The sequence below is a fragment of the Phaenicophaeus curvirostris genome, chromosome 14 (genome assembly GCF_032191515.1).
Source record: "Phaenicophaeus curvirostris isolate KB17595 chromosome 14, BPBGC_Pcur_1.0, whole genome shotgun sequence".
Taxonomy (NCBI): Eukaryota; Metazoa; Chordata; class Aves; order Cuculiformes; family Cuculidae; genus Phaenicophaeus; species Phaenicophaeus curvirostris.
The window spans coordinates 12,174,911-12,194,629 of NC_091405.1; the positions used below are offsets into that span (position 1 = coordinate 12,174,911).

Genomic DNA, 19,719 nt, shown 5'->3' on the forward strand with positions numbered 1-19,719 from the left:
GGCAAAGGAAAACGCTGTCCTCTCTGCAGAAGGTGGCCGTGGAGCTAATGGCATCCCAGCCCCTATCAGCGTGGCCAGCAGGACGTGGGAAGTGATTGTGTCCCTGTACAGGGCAAGGGCTGTGGCCACATCTTGGATCCTCTGTTCAGTTTTGGGCCCCTCGCTCCAGGAGGGAGAGTGAGAGGCTGAAGCGGGTCCAGAGATGGGAAACGGAGCTGGGGAAGGAGCTGGAGAGCAAGGGTTAGGAGGAGTGGCTGAGGGAATTGGGACTCTTTAGGCTGGAGGAGGCTGAGGGGAGACCTCATTGCTCTCTACAACTGCCTGAAAGGAGTTTGTAGCGAGGTGGGTGCTGACAGGACAAGAGGGAACGGCCTTAAGTTGCGCCAGGGGAGGTGTAGAGTGGATATTAGGGAAAACTTCTTCACTGAAAGGGTTCTCGAGCACGGGGAGAGGCTGCCCAGAGAGGTGGTGGAGTCACCACCCCGGGAGGCATTTAAAAGACGGGCAGGCTCGGTGCTCGGCGATCTGGTTTAGTGGTGGGAAGGCGCGGTTGAACTCGATGATTCCCAAGCTCTTCCACACCCACACGACTCAGCCGCCCCGCAGCCCTCGCCCTACGAGACCCAGCCCCGCCACTTCCGGGGAGGTCGCACTTCCGTGACGTCACTTCCGGCGGGCTCCGGAAGCGGAGCGCGGCGCTGGCGCGGCCATGGCGGTGAGTGGCGGGGCCGGGGCCGGGGCCGGGGCCGGGGCGGGCCTGGGCCGCGCCGCTGACCGCCTGTCTTGGCTCCGCAGCCCAAGGGGAAGGCGGGCACCAAGGGCAAGAAGCAGATCTTCGAGGAGAACCGCGAGACGCTGCGCTTCTACCTCCGCATCATCCTGGGGGCCTCCGTGAGTGCGGCCGGGGGCACCGGGCCGGGCGGGGGCGCGGACAGACAGACAGGCAGATAGGCAGACAGACAAGCAGCCGTGCACAGCAGACAGATAGGCAGCCGTGCTGCCCATGCAGCCAGCCGGTCATGCTGGCAGATGGACAGACAGCTGCCTGGAGGAGAGGGACCTGGGGGTGTTGGTTGGCAGCGACTGAACATGAGCCAGCAGTGGCCCAGGTGGCCAAGAAGGCCAATGGCATCTTGGCTTGGATCAGAAACGGCGTGACCAGCAGGTCCAGGGAGGTTATTCTCCCTCTGGACTCGGCCCTGGTGAGACCGCTCCTCGAATCCTGTGTTCAGTTCTGGGCCCCTCACCACAAGAAGGATGTTGAGGCTTTGGAGCGAGTCCAGAGAAGAGCAACGAAGCTGGTGAGGGGGCTGGAGAACAGGCCTGATGAGGAGCGGCTGAGAGAGCTGGGGGTGTTTAGCCTGGAGAAGAGGAGGCTGAGGGGAGACCTCATTGCTCTCTCCAACTACCTGAAAGGAGGTTGTGGAGAGGAGGGAGCTGGGCTCTCCTCCCAAGTGACGGGGGACAGGACGAGAGGGAATGGCCTCAAGCTCCACCAGGGGAGGTTCAGGCTGGACATTAGGAAAAAATTCTTCACAGCAAGGGTCATTGGGCACTGGCAGAGGCTGCCCAGGGAGGTGGTTGATTCACCTTCCCTGGAGGTGTTTAAGGCACGGGTGGATGAGGTGCTCAGGGGCATGGTTTAGTGTTTGATAGGAATTTTTGGACTCGATGATCCGGTGGGTCTCTTCCAACTTGGTTATTCTATGATTCTATGATTCTCTCTGCAGGCCGTCTACGCTGTGGTGAACCTGGTGATCTTCTACCCTACCGCCTCTGCCTGGACGTGGGTGAGGGGAATCCCAGCCCTTCCCCGGCTGGCGAGGCCGGCCGGCCCCGGGGGTCGTGGCTCTTGCAGCCGACAGCACTTTCTTTGTCACAGGTAGCGTTTGTCTTCAGCTCGGTGGTCTACGGCACCAGCTACCGCTCCATGAGCTCCATGGCAAAGCCGTCTTTCACGGAGGATGGCAGCCTCGCCGATGGGGGGATCGACCTGAACATGGAGCAGGGGATGGCAGAGTGAGTGTCCGCACCCGCAGGAGCCCAGGTGAGCAGGACCTGCTGCCTGAGCCTGCGCGCAGAGCCAGGAGAGCCCCCAGGGGAGGCGGCCAGTCTTCAGCGCCTGCCACAGCCTTCCTGACCGTGCAGGCGTGAGGGCAACCTGAGGCCTGGAGCCATTTTTTTCCAAGAATCAACTTAAACTGTCCTTGTTAGCAGAGCGCTTGGCCCAGCATGCAGTAGTGGGGAGCCACTGCCTGGGTCTGTCAGCCCAGAACAGGCACGATCTGTAGGGCTGAGGCACACAGGTAGGAGAACCCAGCTGGAGTAGGCTGTAGCCTTCTTTCAGTGAAGGGACACTGTGTACACTTCCACAGTGCACTGCACAGATATATATATATATTTGTTTTTAAACCAGCACTGTAGGTAGTGCTCGATGCAGTGGAAAGGCACGTGCTGCCAGTTACCCTGCAGACTGGCCGTGTCGTGGACTGTTCTAACACTCAAAACCTCCTGCTCCCTCAGGTCCTCTTGCCTCCTCAGCCCTTTCTGCCCCGGTGCCTTCCCTGTGTCCATCAGCAGACAACGCTAAGTGTTTACCTCTCCGGTGGTTCTGGTGGTGCTGTAACTCTTTTCCTCCAGCAAGGAACATGCAACAGTAATACCTGTGCCGTTAAATATAAGGAGACACCAGTACTGAAACAGCAAGAATACCTTCTAGATTTCTGTGTTTTCTAGCAGTGAGCCTCAGTTACAGAAAACCACTGGGCGGGTGTAGGCCTGTGAGGCTTTGCTTTCTGTCGTCCCTGCCCTCTGTTGGGGATCTGCAGGGTCTGTTCAGCGAGGTCCCTGGGGGACTTGGCCCCTACCCTCCTGTGCCCTTGTCCTACAATTTAAGGGTTATTGCCAGCTTTCACTTGCTGCCAGGCTTTTAAAGAAACATAGGAAGATCTTGTTTCCAGCAGAACCCTTGGTGTCACGTTCTATTTTTCTTACTAGAAGTTTTAGTTCTGCAACTGGTAGGTACTCGGGGACATTCTCAGCAGGCAGAGTGACCTGCGTGGCACACAACCTGCTGTCTCTGCTCAGGATGAGCCCTCATATTGTGTATTTGTTCATGGAGTGGCATGTGGTGTGTGTGCAGACAGAGTAACTCAGATGTCCGGTGTAAGAGACTCAGTTGATGGAAGAGAGGGATTTGTTTCTAGTGTGACTTGTGAGCTGGGAGCTTGACACCATCTTCATCCTGTAGTGAATTGTTTTTCCTGCTGCTCAGCTGAGCATTTTTCTCCTGGTTTGTACCGTTTTAGCTCTCCTGAGTGGAATCATGAAATATTTTGGGCACGACTTTGTGAAACACAACATGGGGGAGTCCCGTAAGGAAAATACAGATGTTTGATCTGAGGGCTGTGATGGATTCCGCAGTGTCTGGCATTGATGGTGGCGTCCTGGCCTAAACCAGTAGTTGCTGGACACTGTATTTTGGCCTTTACTGCTCAGAAGGAGACAAACTATTTCATTACCGTTAGCTCTGCCTTTGTTTTCTTGACTTCATTCTTGTATGTGACTTGAGTCACATTCTTATCCCAGCCGATGATTTAATGGGAGTGAAGGAGCCAGCATGGGCAACCCATGGGGTGATGAGTTTGCTGCTGATTTCCACCCCCAGCATTCCTTAGCTTTCTCGATGTCTCAATATCCCTTTTCAGAGGGAGCCTAGCTCTTTTAACTCAGATTTATTTAATTTGTTTACTGCTCTGATTGTTCCAGATTAGCAGGGACAGCTCTTGGGTTGTCCGGGTCGTTCCCGGAGTCAGTGCAGAGGAGCTGGTGTGTTTGCCCAAGGCTGGAATGGAAGGCTGATGTTTTACTTTTCCTCACTCAGGCACCTCAAGGATGTCATCCTGCTAACAGCTATAGTCCAAGTGCTGAGCTGCTACTCGCTTTATGTCTGGTACTTCTGGCTCTTGGTAAGCCCTGTGGTTTTCCTTGTTGTCCCTATCTTTCTCTCTTTTCAGAACTGAGGACATCTTTAATCTACTTCATTTCATTTGCTGTTTCAGGCCAAAACTGTTTTTTGATGAATTTTTTAACCTCCTTGTCAAATCTTGTTAAAAATGAGACCATACAAGGGAAAGAACTCCTGATCCCACTGAGTCAATCATGAAAAATAAGGCTGGCCTTGGCCTTTCCCCCTGGTCCTGTGAAAGGGCAGCCAGAAACAGGAGGCAGATCAAAGCCATCTTTGTGTGCAGAGCCTTTTTGTGACTGTGACAAACAGGCTGTGTTTCTTTCTGTCTGGTTTTCTCGGTCGTTCACCAGTATGGACTGAGGCTGGGAATAGCTGGACACTGTAGGCTTTGATTTCCCCTTAACACACCAGATTCTTTCTGCTCCTGAGACATTCATTACATGCCTCCAGCTAAAACTGCTTTTGCAGTAGGACAAGAAATCTCCAGTCAGTTAAAAAGTCGCATAGTTGCTTTGAGTATCTTCCACAGAGGAATATGAGGCAATCTTGGGAACATGAAGAGTGCTCATCGGTCCTTACCCCTTTCTGGCTGGCCTGGCAGAGGGCAGCCTAGACTATCCAGAGACTATCCTGACTACATTTGCTTTTATTTAGAGGAATGTGGATGGTTTTTTTCTGAAGGAGGGAGAGGCAGGATATCTGAACAGTTGGATCTTTCTGGGTAATTCAGACCCGATGCTGGGATTTCCATAGATGAAGCCTGACTGCTGTATACGTATGCAATTTCCTAAACCATATGAAATCGGGCTGTTTATTTTGGATGTTCACTACCATTGATTTCCGTGCATCCTCTGATGCCCCTGACCCAGCCTGTACAGGCATTCCAGCTCCCTCAGCTTTCTCTGTAGCACCATCCCCGCCACAGCGACCCCAAAGTAACCGCATTTGTGTCCCCCGTGTTTGCAGGCTCCCGGCCGAGCTCTCTACCTCCTGTGGGTTAATATCCTGGGGCCCTGGCTCGCAGCCGACTCTTCACCTGCCGGGCAGGAGCCAAATGAGAAGAAGCAACGCCGCCAGGAACGCCGACAGATGAAGCGCTTCTAGCCCTGTTTAGGGGGATAGATGAACACCGTCTCCCATTTCCATGCTGTTATTTCATCAGGGATGCGACCAAAACCAATCCAAAACCATTGCAGTAGCTCCGTTGCCCTCTGTCATTGCTGCCGTTCTGCTCAAAAGGCTGCAAGAGACTTCCCTTGGTTGGTTCTTGGCACAAGTCGAGGCCTTGTTCCTTGAGGTGACGAGGTGGGATGGTGCTGGGATGGGTGTGAAGACCTGTTTAAAGCAGCTGTATCGCGTTCGAGGCTTGGGAGCGCAACGTTGAAGGAAACAGTACATTAAAGAGCAGAGTCTTACTGACCGTGCTGACAGTGTGCTTGTAGAGGAGGGCTCACAGAAGGGAGCCGTTAAAAACGCTGCCATGCTCTTGGAGACCTGGAGCAGAGGGAAGCAAAAGCCCCCAGGGTAAGTTGTCTTGAGTGTGCTCTGTGCTGCCCAACTGGCCGCAGCATCCACTCCCTGCAGAGGGGCAGCAGCTGCCCTGCAAGAGCGGGAGTGTGCAGCCACTGTGAGCTGGGTTTGCAGCCAACCTTGGAGGTTTTGGGACTGAACCCAGGCTTTGGAGCCACAGACTGGCCTGTGTTATGTGGGAGCTTAGTGAGATGAAAGGCGACAAGAAGCTAAAACCAAAGCTGTGGGTTGGGGCTTGTTTGTTTTGTTTTCTTTTTTATAAAAGAGCTCTCCCAGGGGTGGCACAGCTGGGGTGCCACAACTGTGGTACAGACCACGTGTTAACTACCAGGAACAGCTCAGGGCAGCTTCTGCGTTTGCCTGCTTTGATTTATTAATATTGTTCCTGCTCAGTATGATGTTTTACACACGCCGGTGTAAAACTCAGAGCCACGCAGCTTTCCCTGTAGGAGTGAGATGCACAGTCACTGTTCACAGTGGTGCCAGCCTCGTTTTTTATGCTCTCCACGACCTTTTTTCCACGTGTTGTTTCCATTACATCACTTTTATTACACGCTCTTTCCTAACATGAAGCCAGCTCCCCACCGAGTCCTCCTGTGCCTCAGAGCCAGAGGGGCTGAAAAAGGGGTTGCAGAGCAAGGGTTAACTAGGGGCAGAAATCTGGAGGGGATAGGGAGAGGAAAGATTGGTATTTAGGGGATTAAAATCTTTCCTGTTGCTGGTGGAGGCATGAGGGCATGGGCAGGGAGTGGGAAACATGCACAGGGTAATAGGTGGGTGCAGGCCAGCTCTTATTCCCTGCCAGGCACAGCCTGGAGCCCTCAGCCCCAGCTGTTGGTCCCCCGAGTGGGTGTCCCCGCGCTGCTGGGGGCACCCCGGTACCCTCTGGCCAGACCCCACCCGCGCACAGGCTCCTGCACCTCTGTGGTGCTAGCGCATCTCCCCAGCTCTGCCCTCGCTCCCTCCGAACCCTCTTTTCCGGCTCCCCAAAGCCATGTGGAGCCATACAGCTGTCCCCAAAATGCCCAGAGGACGGGGTGTGGGGACACACATCAACACTAACCACACCGGCCCTCAGCCAGGCTACGCTACACAGCTGTACATGCACGGCGGCTGCTCCAGGCTCCAGCCCCAGTAAATATCCAATAAATGGCACCAGTTACAGCCTTGGGCACCAGATTTGTGGGGTAGGGGAACGCCCCTCAGTCAGGCAGCAGCTGCTCCAGTTCCTTCTCATTCAGCCCATTCGTGATGATGATGTGGTCCAGCTGCTTCATGTAGCGCTCCAGGTCCTGCATGAAATGGGGGATGCGGGCCTTCTCCAGGACCCCGAATTCCTTCAGCCGATTCACATCTTCATAGGAGACCTGCTGGGAAGCAGTGGATGAGCTCAGCACTTGCCATCCAAGGAGATCTGGCCCCTCTGGGTCACCCTCCACCCCAAAACACCCACTTGCCCGTGGGGAGGCATTGGCAAAGCTGCGTGCAGGGGGAGTTGTGAGGAGTTGGGGTTTTTTCGTAATTTCTATCACTGCAGGGACAGGTGGTGGCCAAGGCAGAGAGGGGCTGGCAGAACTCAACCCGACAGGTCTCCCCAGACGTTGCCCATGGAGGAGAACGGATTGTCCCATCCTTCTTGCGGCCAACCCAGTCCAGCCTTCCCTTGTTCCACCAAGATCCATAAGTGGAGGGGAACACAAAGAGCTGAAGGTTTGTCAGCCAAGAGCTTCCCTTCAGGAAAACACGAGCCTGTGAGAGCCCACATGAGCTCTGGGATGGGATGCAGCTTCGGGATCAGTGACAGCCCAACGGTTACCTTTCCAAGCGCAGCCAGCAGCGGGAAGTCGATGGTCTGCCGATAGCGCAGGATGCGGAGAATCCCATCCAGGTAGACCTGGTCCTTGCTGAAACAGCCTGGAAGAGTGGGAGAGGCCAGGGAGTGGGAGCTTGGCTCCCCACCACCCTCTGCTTGCAATAATAGGAGTGATGGCACAGAATTGGAGGTGACATGAGTGCACAAGGGCTCAAGCATTGCTGGTGGTGTGGCCAGGACCCTGCATCCCAAGAGATGAGTGCTGGGGGATGCAGAGGCAGCTGGATGCAGCGAAAGCCTCAAACCTCCCACTGGGATGCTCTCAGACTTCATCCCAATAGGTTTTCTTTTAAATGTTAAGCCGCTGCAAAAATCTCTATGCATCCCCAGAAATGCTCATTTGTTCCTCTCCTTTGGATTCTACCTTCCCACTAGCTTGTGCAAGTTGCTCCCACTGGACCACAACCACCCCAGGGGGCTCCCCAGGGTGCCCCATCCCACCCTCAGCAGCCAAAGAGCTGATGTGCCAGGGCAGCATGTAAAAGATTAATGCCACGAAGTGTAAACCCAGGGAAGGGGAGAGATGCAGAGCCACCATTTCAAAGCCTGCTCCAGCAATGGGGTCAGTAAAGCTCAACTCACCCAGCAGCAAAACATCCCCATCTCTGTTTTTTTTCTTTAAAAAATAAAACCCCTTCCAAAACCCGAAGGCTTTTTCCTCCCCACACAGTACCTGGCTGTGAGGTGTCGGTCTGGCCCCGTTTAGCCCGCACGCAGTACTCCCACCGGACGCCGGCATCCTGGACATACTGCTCCAGGTCTTGGAACAGGGCGGAGAAGGAGAGGCGGCTGGCCCGCTCGATGGTGTAGTAGAGCAGGGCTGCCCGCCACAGGAAGGGCTGCTTGCGGAAGAGGACGCTGTGCAGGCTGGCCAAGCCTTCCTCCGTGGGGTTAGCGGGCTTCAGGCTGTACTGCTTGCGGCCCTCGGAGCTGTGCCAGGGCTGGCGGGTGTTGTTCACTCCTCGGATGTAGTGGGTGCCTGGGGAGGAGGGGACAGGATGAAGTGCTGTTGGCTGCGGCTTCTGAAAAGCTCGACGCCCCATCCCCTTGAGGTCACTGGGGTTGGGGCCGATAACTACCACCCATGGGTGCCAGCTCAAGACTTGGCTGGAGATGCTGCTATAGGACATCAGCTCACGCCAGTGCCCAGGGCGGGTGGGGAGGCACACAAGACTCACGGAATCACCAGGTTGGAAAAGACCCCCAGGATCATTGAGTCCAACCATTCCTATCAAACACTAAACCATGTCCCTCAGCGCCTTGTCCACCTGTCCCTTAAACACCTCCAGGGAAGGTGACTCAACCCCCTCCCTGGGCAGCCTCTGCCAGGGCCCAGTGACCCTTTCCATGAAAATTTTTTTCCTAATTTTCAGCCTGAACCTCCCCTGGTGGAGCTTGAGGCCATTCCCTCTTGTCCTGTCCCCTGGCACTTGGGAGGAGAGCCCAGCTCCCTCCTCTCCACAACCTCCTTTCAGGTAGTTGGAGAGAGCAATGAGGTCTCCCCTCAGCCTCCTCTTCTCCAGGCTAAACACCCCCAGCTCTCTCAGCCGCTCCTCATAAGGCCTGTTCTCCAGCCCCCTCACCAGCTTTGTTGCTCTTCTCTGGGCTCGCTCCAGAGCCTCAACATCCTTCTTGTGGTGAGGGGCCCAGAACTGAACACAGCATTCGAGGAGCGGTCTCACCAGGGCCGAGTACAGAGGGAGAAGAACCTCCCTGGACCTGCTGGTCACGCCGTTTCTGATCCAAGCCAAGATGCCATTGGCCTTCTTGGCCACCTGGGCCACTGCTGGCTCATGTTCAGTCGCTGTCAACCAACACCCCCAGGTCCCTCTCCTCCAGGCAGCTTTCTAGACAGACTTCTCCTAGTCTGTAGCTGCTCAGGGTTGTTGTGCCCCAAGTGCATGACCCGGCATTTGGCCTTGTTGAACCCAATGGGTACCTCCTCGCCCCGCAGTCCCCACAACTCCCAGCCCGTTACCATGGTGATAATCGAAGGATGCTCACAGCCCCCCCTCCTCTGCCCCACTGCTGACCTATCTCGTGGCGCAGCATCCCCTCCAGCCAGTGCTGCCGGGCTCCGGCCAGGTTGATGGCCAGCGTCGGCCGGCTGTCCTCCACCATCATCACTGCCTGGGACAGGAGGTCGTCAGTCAGCTGCACCACCACCTGCAGAGGAAGAAGGAGGCAGCTGGCATCAGCACTGTTGTGGGAGGAGATGTTCAGCAGGGTCTTGGCTCTGTGCAGAGGCTGAGACGGTGGCTGAGCATCAGAAAAAGGCACCAGCGCTGTGGGCAGCACCACCCGGCACTGCTGCACCGTCGCCTTGTGCAGCAGCTCCCCAAAGAAACCACGGACAGGAGCAGGTGGGGAAGGCACTGCTGACACTGAGAGGAAAGAGATGGGGGATGAAATCACTCCTTTAATCTCTTCACAGCCAGCAAACCTGAGTAGGCTCCAGCACTCTTCTGCCTTCAGCAGCCAACCCCTGGCTCGTTCCCATGGGCTCTGCACAATTTAGCGGCCACAGGCAATGGACATCCTCAAGACCTGCCCACTCCTACTCCTGCATCCCCACTAGCATGGGATGGCACAGTAAATTCCATCATCAAATCAATCCCACTCTAAACAACCAGCAGAGCCCACTTTGTTATGGGTCTAGCCTCTAGGCCTCACAATAAACACGCCACAAGGGAACCAAGGCTCTGGCTCCACTTTCATGGACTCTCCTGCAGCCTCTCCCTTTTGAGGCTTCAAGACGCACGCACACAGAGGACAGATCCACGTCAAACCATTCTCACAACAGAAACCGCCTGTGCTGGCCCCGACTCCCAGAAGGGATGGGCAACACATGTGCGGGAGTAGTGAATATCTTTATCCAGGAAAAAAATGTCTATTTTGGGAAACCTGGCCACCACAAGTGCTGGAGCCAGGACAGCTGCTCTACATTAACAAGGGTTAACGTGCCAGCCAAGCAGCATTTTCTGACCATCTGACTTTAGACCTGCAGCCACTTGAAGCTGCAGCATCACTGGAGGAGACACGTGGCACTGCTGCATCCCTGGGAGCTCTTGCACCTGAGGTTCAGTAGTGGCAGCGCTCAGGACCTTCAAGTATGGACCAATTGATTCTCAAAATCCTTCCATCACATCCATATTAACTCTAAAACCCATTTATTTTTTACGGCTCACACTTCAGGATGAAAATGTGCACACATGACACTACTTATTTAAAAAATGAGAGGAGACCGGATGGGTTTGCTTTAACCCAGATTTATTATTGTTCATTAAAGCCAGAAGTGCAACGTAACAGAGCAGAGTCTACCACTGGGCAAACAAGCAGCATACAAATACTTACAGTGCAATCACTTACCTGGATTAAAACATATCAGCATGAAAGAGAATCCCTTTAACTCTGAGAGAAGATTTGCCAGTTCAGTCCTGACCTGTGCACGTCTCCACTAAGCGAGTCAAAATAAGGGCTGCAGTTTCGCTGCGCTCTGCCACGTCCAGCCACAGACCTTGGTGACCTGGGATAAAGTGAGGTAGGGAACTGATCCGGACTAAAGCTGTTTTATGCTCTAGGTTCAGCCTCCAGCAAGATCATCCCCCCTTGCCATGTGAGCTCCCATGGGGACTCCTGGTGGGAAGATGACTTTTGGTAGCAGCATTGGCTTCTGCCAACAGCCCCAGCTGGAGCCACGACAGGCAGGGAAGGTACTGACTTCACTTCAAGCAGAAATAAGGACGCTCATATAAGCCAAATTTTGGTATGATTTTAACCAATTCTTATCTCTTAGGTCAGCTCCATGTGACATGACCACCACCTGGCATCCAGCCCGGCAATCCCAAAGGCAAAGGTGAAGTCCTGGCATGTGCGAGGGGAAGGGGAGAGCCAAGAAACAGAGTTTAAACCAAAAGAAAGACGAGGAATACATTCATTGTTGTGGCACTTTTCCTGCTCCCTTGACGATGCTGCAGCACAGAACTGGGGCCCAGATCCTGTGACTGTCCCGGGTCCCCTGGTCTTTGCGGCTCTTACAGGGAGCAACGGACACAGTGTCCTGTGCCAACCAGAGCTCTGCCACCAGGATACAGGATGCAAGGCTTGCTGGGAGTGTTCCATAAGGTTAGGGCCACATCTTGCTGTCCTGCCACACTTCACTGCCCCTACACAGAAAAAATAAAACCCAAAGAGGTTGGAATTCAGGAAACTAGATGCAAAAAACCTAACTTCTTCCCTAGGATAAACGTTCTCTTTCTTACACAGTGAGAAGATGACAGGAAAAAAAAAAGGGTATGTCCTTCTTCAGATGTCAGGGGCTGTGACTTCAGCCAGAGACCTATTCCTGGAGCAGCAACACCAGCTCTCCAGGCTTGTGACCTCTCCTGTTCTAAGCAGGATTTCCAATGCATCCTTGTGGCCCACAAACCTTCTGCTTGGCTTTTGTGGATGCAATGATGGAGAAAGAACTTGTCTCCAGAAATGGAGGGAAGCCCTGGGGCATGGGCTCCTGCTTCTCCTCAGCCTGCCTCTCTACTCAAGACCCTGCGTGCCAACAAAGCACCAGCACTGAGCAGTTCCAGGGTGGAGGGTCATTGCTGATGGGATGCCAGGAGAGGCTAGCTAGCACTTACTTAGGCTAATGACATTTTGTAAGCCCAGGGACTGCCATGCAGCACTTACCAACGGGGCCAGGGGTTTCGTTGCTGCAAGCTGGGAGCTTGCCAAAATCCACATCGAGACCTCTGAGCTCCAGCAGCATCACCTCAGTCCTGAGCCAGAAGAAAAGCAGAAGAGCTTGAGGATCTGCGGCTCAGACCCTGACAAAGAAGCTTTTGAAGATGCAAAGCTAATTATAGCGCAAATACTTACTCACGAACACGCTCCTTCTGGTGCTGGAAAGCGGGATCCTGCCTTTGCCGAGCAGCGCCGGGGACAAAGGGCAGCTGCCCGCAGCAGCAGCCACCAGCCCAGCCGCTGCCTGCCAGGATGCCCGCAGGCAGCCGACAGCCGCCGTCAGTCTCGTGGGTAATGCACCCTCCCCCCAGCTCTACAGTGTCTTCTTGTTTGTTTTTGAAGAGAGCCATCACGATTAACACATAACAGGGAGGCAAACGGCACGGCAGAACAGACAGAGAGAAAGTCAGAAATCACAGATACAGGAGGGAGATACACATCTGAAGCTGCCCAGTGCCCCACCAGGGTGTTATATTATCAGCAATGCAAAAGTTTTGGCAGTTTTGCAAAAGTTTTGTTCTGGACAGGGAACAAGCGTTGCCAACATCGCTGTATTGAGAGCAGATGGAACCCTTCCCTCTTCCTTACCCCAGAGAAATTCAGTTGTAATGGGTGGGGACAAACAAACCAATGCTTCAATGGTTTCAGAAGCACTTATCAAAAGCTGTGGAAAAAAGAGCCCTGTATCTCCACACCAACGTGCAAATGCAATAACTGAGCCCTGTGTTCCCTTGAGCAAAGCGAAAATCACACAGGGGTGGAAGGAAGGCAGTTGTACACCAACGTGTAAGGAAAGAGATGGCTTTCTGCCCAGCCAGAGCTCAATTTGGGTTTAGGTTAACAGAAAAGAGCAAAATAGCTAAATTTAATTAATACATTACATTAAGAAATAGACCTCAACTAACAATTCATAATTGTAGGTCTGTTAGCAAGACTGCCCAGCTGCTAGGTATTGGGACTGGTTCTGGGTACTAATAGGCAGCTGAATTATAGGAGTAGATCCTATATATGTAGGAGAGATCCCTCCTGTCCTAAGTGAAAGCTTAGGAGGGCAAAAATGCCAATCTTAACCACGTACTTTCCAGCCTTAAAACCCAGGCTTAGGGTTTCAAAGCACTGTAACCCAGCACATCCCGCAGGACAGCAGGAAATCTGCCCCTGCCTCAGCTTTGCTTTTGGCCATGTGAGCAAAAGCAGCTGTTGGAGATATCTGCCATACCACTGTTAAAAGCAGGAGATGACTCTTCCTGACAGTAATTGAGGCCTCATGGATGCAGCAAAAGGCTCCGCAGACAGCTAAGCAGCAGTTCCTTTCTATCAAGCATAAAATGGAGATACACACTGGAAAAATCAAAGGAAATTGGTGGGAACCCACACTCACATCCTAACACGGGAGTACAGGAAATGCAGGCAAGCCAGAGATGAAAGATCACCATGGCTCAGAGTAGGAAAGGCCTTCTTTGTACCCAAAGCACTTCTTAATCTGAGTCCTTTTTATCAGAAAATAAACATTTTGCAGCTGTACAAGCGATAAAGCAGGGATGCGGTTACCTCTCCCACGCAGCCTTCCTTCTGCATGTACTTTCGGATTATGGACCAGATCTGGCACTTGCTCAGCAGCCTCCCGCCCGTGGCAACTTCGAAGCTCTCATAGGTCCCGTACTTCTCCAGGACGGTACGAATGATCCTGATCGCCTGCCACGTGCAGAAATGAAACATCAATACAAACACCTTCCTTGTTTATAAACACAGCCTAAAACCCCACGTGCAATAAAACCCAGCGGAGACAATCCCTGATGAACGCACCTGTAAAGTGAGATGTGCTTTTGCAATATCTTAAGCACCAAGGAGATCAAACCAAGTGGAGGTGGCCATCAGGACAGGTGAACATGTAACACAATCAGCATGATCCACAGTATATTCTTTCTGGTTTTTATCACCCTCGCACACATCTGTTCCGAGAACCGGGCAAAGCAGAAGCGAGATGGCATTGTTGCAGCACACTGCTGCTGGAGGTTAAAGCCCTCATTGTTTTCAGCTTTTCTGCTTTCGGTTCTCCTTTCAAACCTTGCGCAAAGAGGTCCAGCTCATCAGCTTGCTTTTTACTCCCGAGTTTCTTAGGGCAGCACGGGATTGCCAGCCCAGCAGTATGGCTCTGCATCAACAGCAGTGCCCTTTGCAGGGATGCTGCTCCCTCTTCTTCAACCACGGTCTCGGCGCAGCCAGCATGCTGCACACCAAAAGCCTTTGCATAAAAGCAGCACGAGCTGTTTTATTAGCATTAATATTTATGGGGCGTCTATAAAATACAAGTACATTTCCTTTCTGAAAGGTGAGTTTGCATTGCAGGCATTTTCAAGGCATTACTTTCTCCAGCCTATTAATATACACCCAAGCCAGATGATGACGACTTTGCACCAGTTCTGGAGTTCTTCCAACAGTTTTATTGCATCTGTAAACCTGCCTGAGCTGCTGCCAAGCTTCCCAGCCCAGGACCAAGCTCTGCTCCTGCATGGTGTGCTTTTTACCTGCTCCTAAACAACCCCCCTTTGCTCTCATATGGGCTGCAAGCAGTGGCCGGAACCCTGCAGAGAAGGTCCCCTCCTTTCCCTCATCCCTAAGGTCACCCAGGATTAGGAGATGGGTACTCACCAACAGTACCAGCACCTAAACCATCCAACACTCCGTAAGAGGGGCTTCCCGGTCTGTATCTTGTGACCAGCTTCCCCTACCCCAGCAGAGATTCCCGATTTTTCCATCCCTAGATAGTTTTCTCTGCACAGCTGGGTTTTATTCTTAAGTCATTGATTGTGTCCTTCCAGGAGAGGTTCCGTGGGGCTTGTTTGTTTGGGGTTTTTGTTTTGGTTTTGGGGTTTTTATTTGTTCAATGAAGGATCGGGATCATTTTTGCAGTGCTGCAAGGAACCTCCTGATGACTACGGCCAAGAAAGGATCATTCTTTCCTCCCACCTCTCCTCAGCTATTTGCTCTCTCCTCCCAGGGGACCTAAAGCGCCGAGCCAAAAGAAACCCAGCGCAGCTGGTGTCCAGGAGTAGGACAACCAAAGGGCACACTCCCCGCCAATCTCCAGCACACGTCCCAGTGAGCAAAATTCCTCAGATGTCAAGTTTAGTTTTCTGAGAGGCTGCGGAGCACCCCTAGGCCACCTGAAACCATGCACCCACCATATGCAGATGGACAAACCCTCCAACACCAGTTCCATGAGGATGCTGTCAGCGTTCCCACAACAAACCAGGGATGTGATTGGTGTGATAAGCCTTCATGGGGCTAGAAGAATCCTTCTGGTTTACGTATATTTTCTATTAAGAAGAACAAAATACCCCCCCAAACATGTGCAGAGCAGCTGATGAAACAGGAAGCCGGGAGCAGGGAGCTGGTGTTGATTTGTCTGCTCTTGTCCAAAGATGCTGGCTTAGCAAAGCCATTTATTTAAGCTGCATGATTGATGCAGGCTTTTAAAATAAAAAGCAGCTAATAGCTGGCAAGGACAAAAAAATGCCTCACAGAGACTGGAAGGAGGTTACTGCAGGGCATGAGGACAGAAACAGTGAAAGCAACACCATCCCATCCCATCCCACTGGCACGCGAGAACTCAGAGAAACACTGATAGAAACACTCAACACCTAATATCTCTTGCAAAGGGGTTTAGGATTCAGGATAACACCATTCACGCTGGTTACAAACACAATTTCATTCATGCAAGATAGTAACGCAGGGAAAAATAATCTCAACAATTTATCTTTTACTGTAATATATCAGTAAAAGGGAAAGCAATTGAGGAAATAGCTCTGAATAACTCATTTTACCGCATTACTTGGAGAATGAAATGCACTTAAATGCAGGAAGAAAACACTGAAAAGCCAGCAAGGTCTTTGCAGGCATCAGACTGTCTCCCCTCACAGCACCACAAGCACTGGGGAAAAGGCACAGCAGGCACTGGAAATGACTGACAGGCTAGAAAGCTGTTTACAGATAGAACCTGGACCACCTGGCTAAGGATTCGGACTGAGCTATAGGAAGTAATGCAAAAATAAGTGAACATTCATAAAACCCCCCAAAATAAATGGGTGAAGCTGTTATTTGAAATATCAGCTCCCAGCAAGGTGGTGTGAAGAGATGCCTCTGGTGTCCACATGCGAATTTTTATTGTAGGAGTTTTTCCTTTGCTTCCTTGGATGTAGCTCAGAGGCGTTTGTGTGGCAGAAGGGATGTTCTTGCTGGAGGCAGGATGCCCAGCTCGAGGAGCAAACCAGTTCTGGGGCATGTCCAGGCTCCCAGCTCCAAGCAAAAGGACAGAGCAGCTCTGCCTTGCTCTACCTGCAGCCAGGAAAGGCTCATTTTGCAGGCGAAGCATCAAGAAAGCAGGCTACTGCCTATTCCCTCCCTTCCTACTGGCCAGGTGCTGTTTGCTCGCTGCCATCCACCCAGCGTTACAACCCATAGCAGGGAGCACGCCAGGAATATTTCAGTAGCACATGAGCAATGGAAGCAGTTTTAAGCAAAGCAATAGTGACTGCTTTAAGTGGAGACTATTACACCGACTATTACCATTACTGACCACACTTGCTGATGCATTAAGGATGCTGCCACACAAGATGACCTTCAGACCTTCCAGAAAACAAGCCAGACTTAACCCACCAGGTCATTCAGGCTCAGGACTGCTTCCCATGCAGTCACTCACGTGCTCCAGCTCCTCGTCTGCTATTTCTACAGCAACAAGTGCCAAACAATCAGAGCAAGGTGTCCGTGATGGACTTCCAGCCCCTAACCACCACCATGCACCTGTAAGCAAGAGCCAGTCCAAGGAGCAGCATCCAGCAACAGTGCGACCACGACCCATGCCAACTACGGAGCAAGTACTATTCCTGCAGGCAGAGCAGGGAATGAAAGAAGAGTTTAAGAAACAGAAGGGTGAGCATGCTGAAGGTGGGACACGAAAGATGTCAAGCAGAGCAAGATGAGGCTGAAAGGCTAGATGATGAGGCTAGAAAGCTGCCTGGAGGAGAGGGACCTGGGGGTGTTGGTTGACAGCCGACAGAACAAGAGCCAGCAGTGGCCCAGGTGGCCAAGAAGGCCAATGGCATCTTGGCTTGGATCAGAAACGGCGTGACCAGCAGGGCCAGGGAGGTTCTTCTCCCTCTGTACTCGGCACTGGGGAGACCGCTCCTCGAATCCTGTGTTCAGTTCTGGGCCCCTCACCACAAGAAGGATGTTGAGGCTCTGGAGCGAGTCCAGAGAAGAGCAACAAAGCTGGTGAAGGGGCTGGAGAACAGGTCTTGCGAGGAGCGGCTGAGAGAGCTGGGGGTGTTTAGCCTGGAGAAGAGGAGGCTGAGGGGAGACCTCATTGCTCTCTATAACTCATTGCTCTCTATAACTACCTGAAAGGAGGTTGTAGAGAGGAGGGTGATGGCCTCTTCTCCCAAGTGACAGCGGACAGGACAAGAGGGAGTGGCCTCAAGCTCCACCAGGGGAGGTTCAGGCTGGACATTAGGAAAAAATTCTTCAGAGAAAAGGTCATTGGGCACTGGCAGAGGCTGCCCAAGGAGGTGGTTGATTCACCTTCCCTGGAGGGGTTTAAGGGACGGGTGGACAAGGTGCTAAGGGGCATGATTTAGTGTTTGATAGGAATGGTTGGACTCGATGATCCAGTGGGTCTCTTCCAACCTGGTTATTCTATGATTCTATGAGGTAGAAGCTGGGAAGGAAGCAGACCACCAGATTTCATATGGACCACAGACCAGCTCCTGGCAGGACCAACCATGGAGCAGTCCTATCATGACACATCCCAGTGACATCAAGCTGGTGACAACGCCTTACACGAGGACAGCCACACCTTTGGGTGTGGAAGGAAGGCAGAAAGCAGGTGATCTGGGGTCCCACTGTTCCCCCAAGCCCTGCATCCTGCCCCATGACTGTGTGATGCTCACCTGACCCAAGGGGACAGTCTGGCAGCAGCAGCACCAGCAGGGAATCCTGGCAACGGGGCCTGCAGCAATGCTGGGGGCAGTACCGGCACCAGATCCCGGCACGGGTCCCTGCAGTGATGTGAGTGGCAGGGAATTCCAGCACCAGGGCAGCAGCACCAACTGGGCATCCTGGTAACAGGCATCAGCACTGGCCAGGCATCCCGGCACTGGGCAGCAGCATGTACCGGGCATCCCGGCACCGGGCAGCAGCACCGGGTGAGTGTCCCAGCACCGGGAAGCAGCACATACTGGACATCCTGGCACTGAGGCAGCAACACCGGCCGGGCATCCTGGCACCAGGCATCCCAACACATACTGGGCATGCCAGCATGTACCGGGCATCCTGGCACCCAGCACTGGGGCAGCTGCACCGGCTGAGCATCCCAGCACCAGGTATCCCGGCACCTGGTATCCTGGTACCCAGCATCCTGGCACTGGGTATCCTGGTACCGAGCATTCTGGCACCGGGTATCCTGGCACTGGGGCAGCTGCACCGGCCGAGCATCCCAGCACCGGGTATCCTGGTACCGAGCATTCCGGCCCCGGGCAGCCGCACGCACCGGCCATCCCGGCCCCGGTGCGGCCGCGACGCCCGCCCGCGGTCCCTCCTCACCTGAGCGACGAAGCGGTCGGAGGCGGCGCGGTACTTGTCCAGCACGGCCGCGGGCACCGGCTCGTTGTACTCGAACTGCGGGTCGTAGGCGAAGCTGGCGCGGAAGAAGCGCTCGCGCTCCGCCTCCACGTTGCGGGGCCGCAGCGCCACGAGCAGGCAGGGGCTGCGCCGCCCGCCGCCCTCCTCGCCCGCCGGGCCCCGCGCGATGTGCGGCAGCGACGAGGCGGCGCGCAGCCCCCCCGCCGCCCGCCGCACCCCGGCGCCGTTCTCCGACAGGCGGCGGGCCCCCCGCGGGCAGCGGGGCGGCGGGGCCGGCGGGGGGGACGCGCAGGAGCCGCGACCGGGGACGGGGCCCAGCCCGCCGGCCGCCGCCGCCGCCGCCCCCGGGCCCAGCACCATGGCCGCCACGGGGCCGCGGCGCCCGCCACGGGGCCGCCCCGAGCACGCGCCGCGCCCGCCGCGCCGCAGCCAATGGGAGGCGAGCGCTGCGGGAGAGCCCCGCCCCTTCCCGTGACAATCACCAATCAGCGCCGCGCCGCGGCCAATGGGAGGCGAGCGTTCAGAGAGAGCCCCGCCCCCTCCCCGAGACGCCCCCAATCAGCGCCGCGCTGCGGCCAATGGGAGGCGAGAGCTGCGGGAAAGCCCCGCCCCTTCCCGGGACACCCGCCAATCAGCGCCGCGTCCGCCGCGCTCGGCCAATGGGAGGCGAGCGCTCAAGGAGAGCCCCGCCCCTCCCCCAGACCCCCGCTGTGTTGCTGCCCCGGCTGCGTTACCAGCCCCGGTTGTGTCGCTGCCCCGGCGGCATCGGGGCCCGGCACTCCAGCCGCAGCCCTCAGCAGGTGTTTTTTCCCAAACCCCTGGCTCCTGGGGTGCCACAGGGAGATGAGCACCTCATTTTATTTGTTCCAGCTGGCTTTACTCCCCCACCGCGCAAGGACGAAGCAGGCTGAGCGCTCAGAAGCAAAATGTGTTTATTATTTTGATAAATCTGCTGGTTTCGAGCCGGGGA

At 54.3% G+C, this 19,719-nt stretch overlaps 2 protein-coding genes across 2 annotated transcripts; one reads left to right on the forward strand and one right to left on the reverse strand.

The window, feature by feature from the left end:
* The first annotated feature begins 629 nt into the window (after positions 1 to 629).
* Positions 630 to 5,385, forward strand: TMEM208 (transmembrane protein 208). The gene is made up of 6 exons (XM_069868496.1): positions 630 to 715; positions 796 to 891; positions 1,731 to 1,790; positions 1,883 to 2,019; positions 3,884 to 3,968; positions 4,937 to 5,385. The coding sequence occupies exons 1-6, from the start codon at positions 710 to 712 to the stop codon at positions 5,072 to 5,074; spliced, it is 522 nt and encodes a 173-aa protein (XP_069724597.1). The 5' UTR covers positions 630 to 709; the 3' UTR covers positions 5,075 to 5,385.
* A 472-nt stretch (positions 5,386 to 5,857) lies between these two features.
* On the reverse strand, positions 5,858 to 19,109 carry MATCAP1 (microtubule associated tyrosine carboxypeptidase 1). Its single transcript, XM_069868808.1, has 6 exons — positions 18,711 to 19,109; positions 13,662 to 13,805; positions 9,407 to 9,539; positions 8,047 to 8,352; positions 7,317 to 7,414; positions 5,858 to 6,867 (listed from the first exon to the last, which is right to left on the reverse strand). Exons 1-6 carry the CDS (start codon positions 19,107 to 19,109, stop codon positions 6,703 to 6,705), a joined length of 1,245 nt encoding a protein of 414 aa, XP_069724909.1. The 3' UTR covers positions 5,858 to 6,702.
* Positions 19,110 to 19,719: the final 610 nt, after the last annotated feature.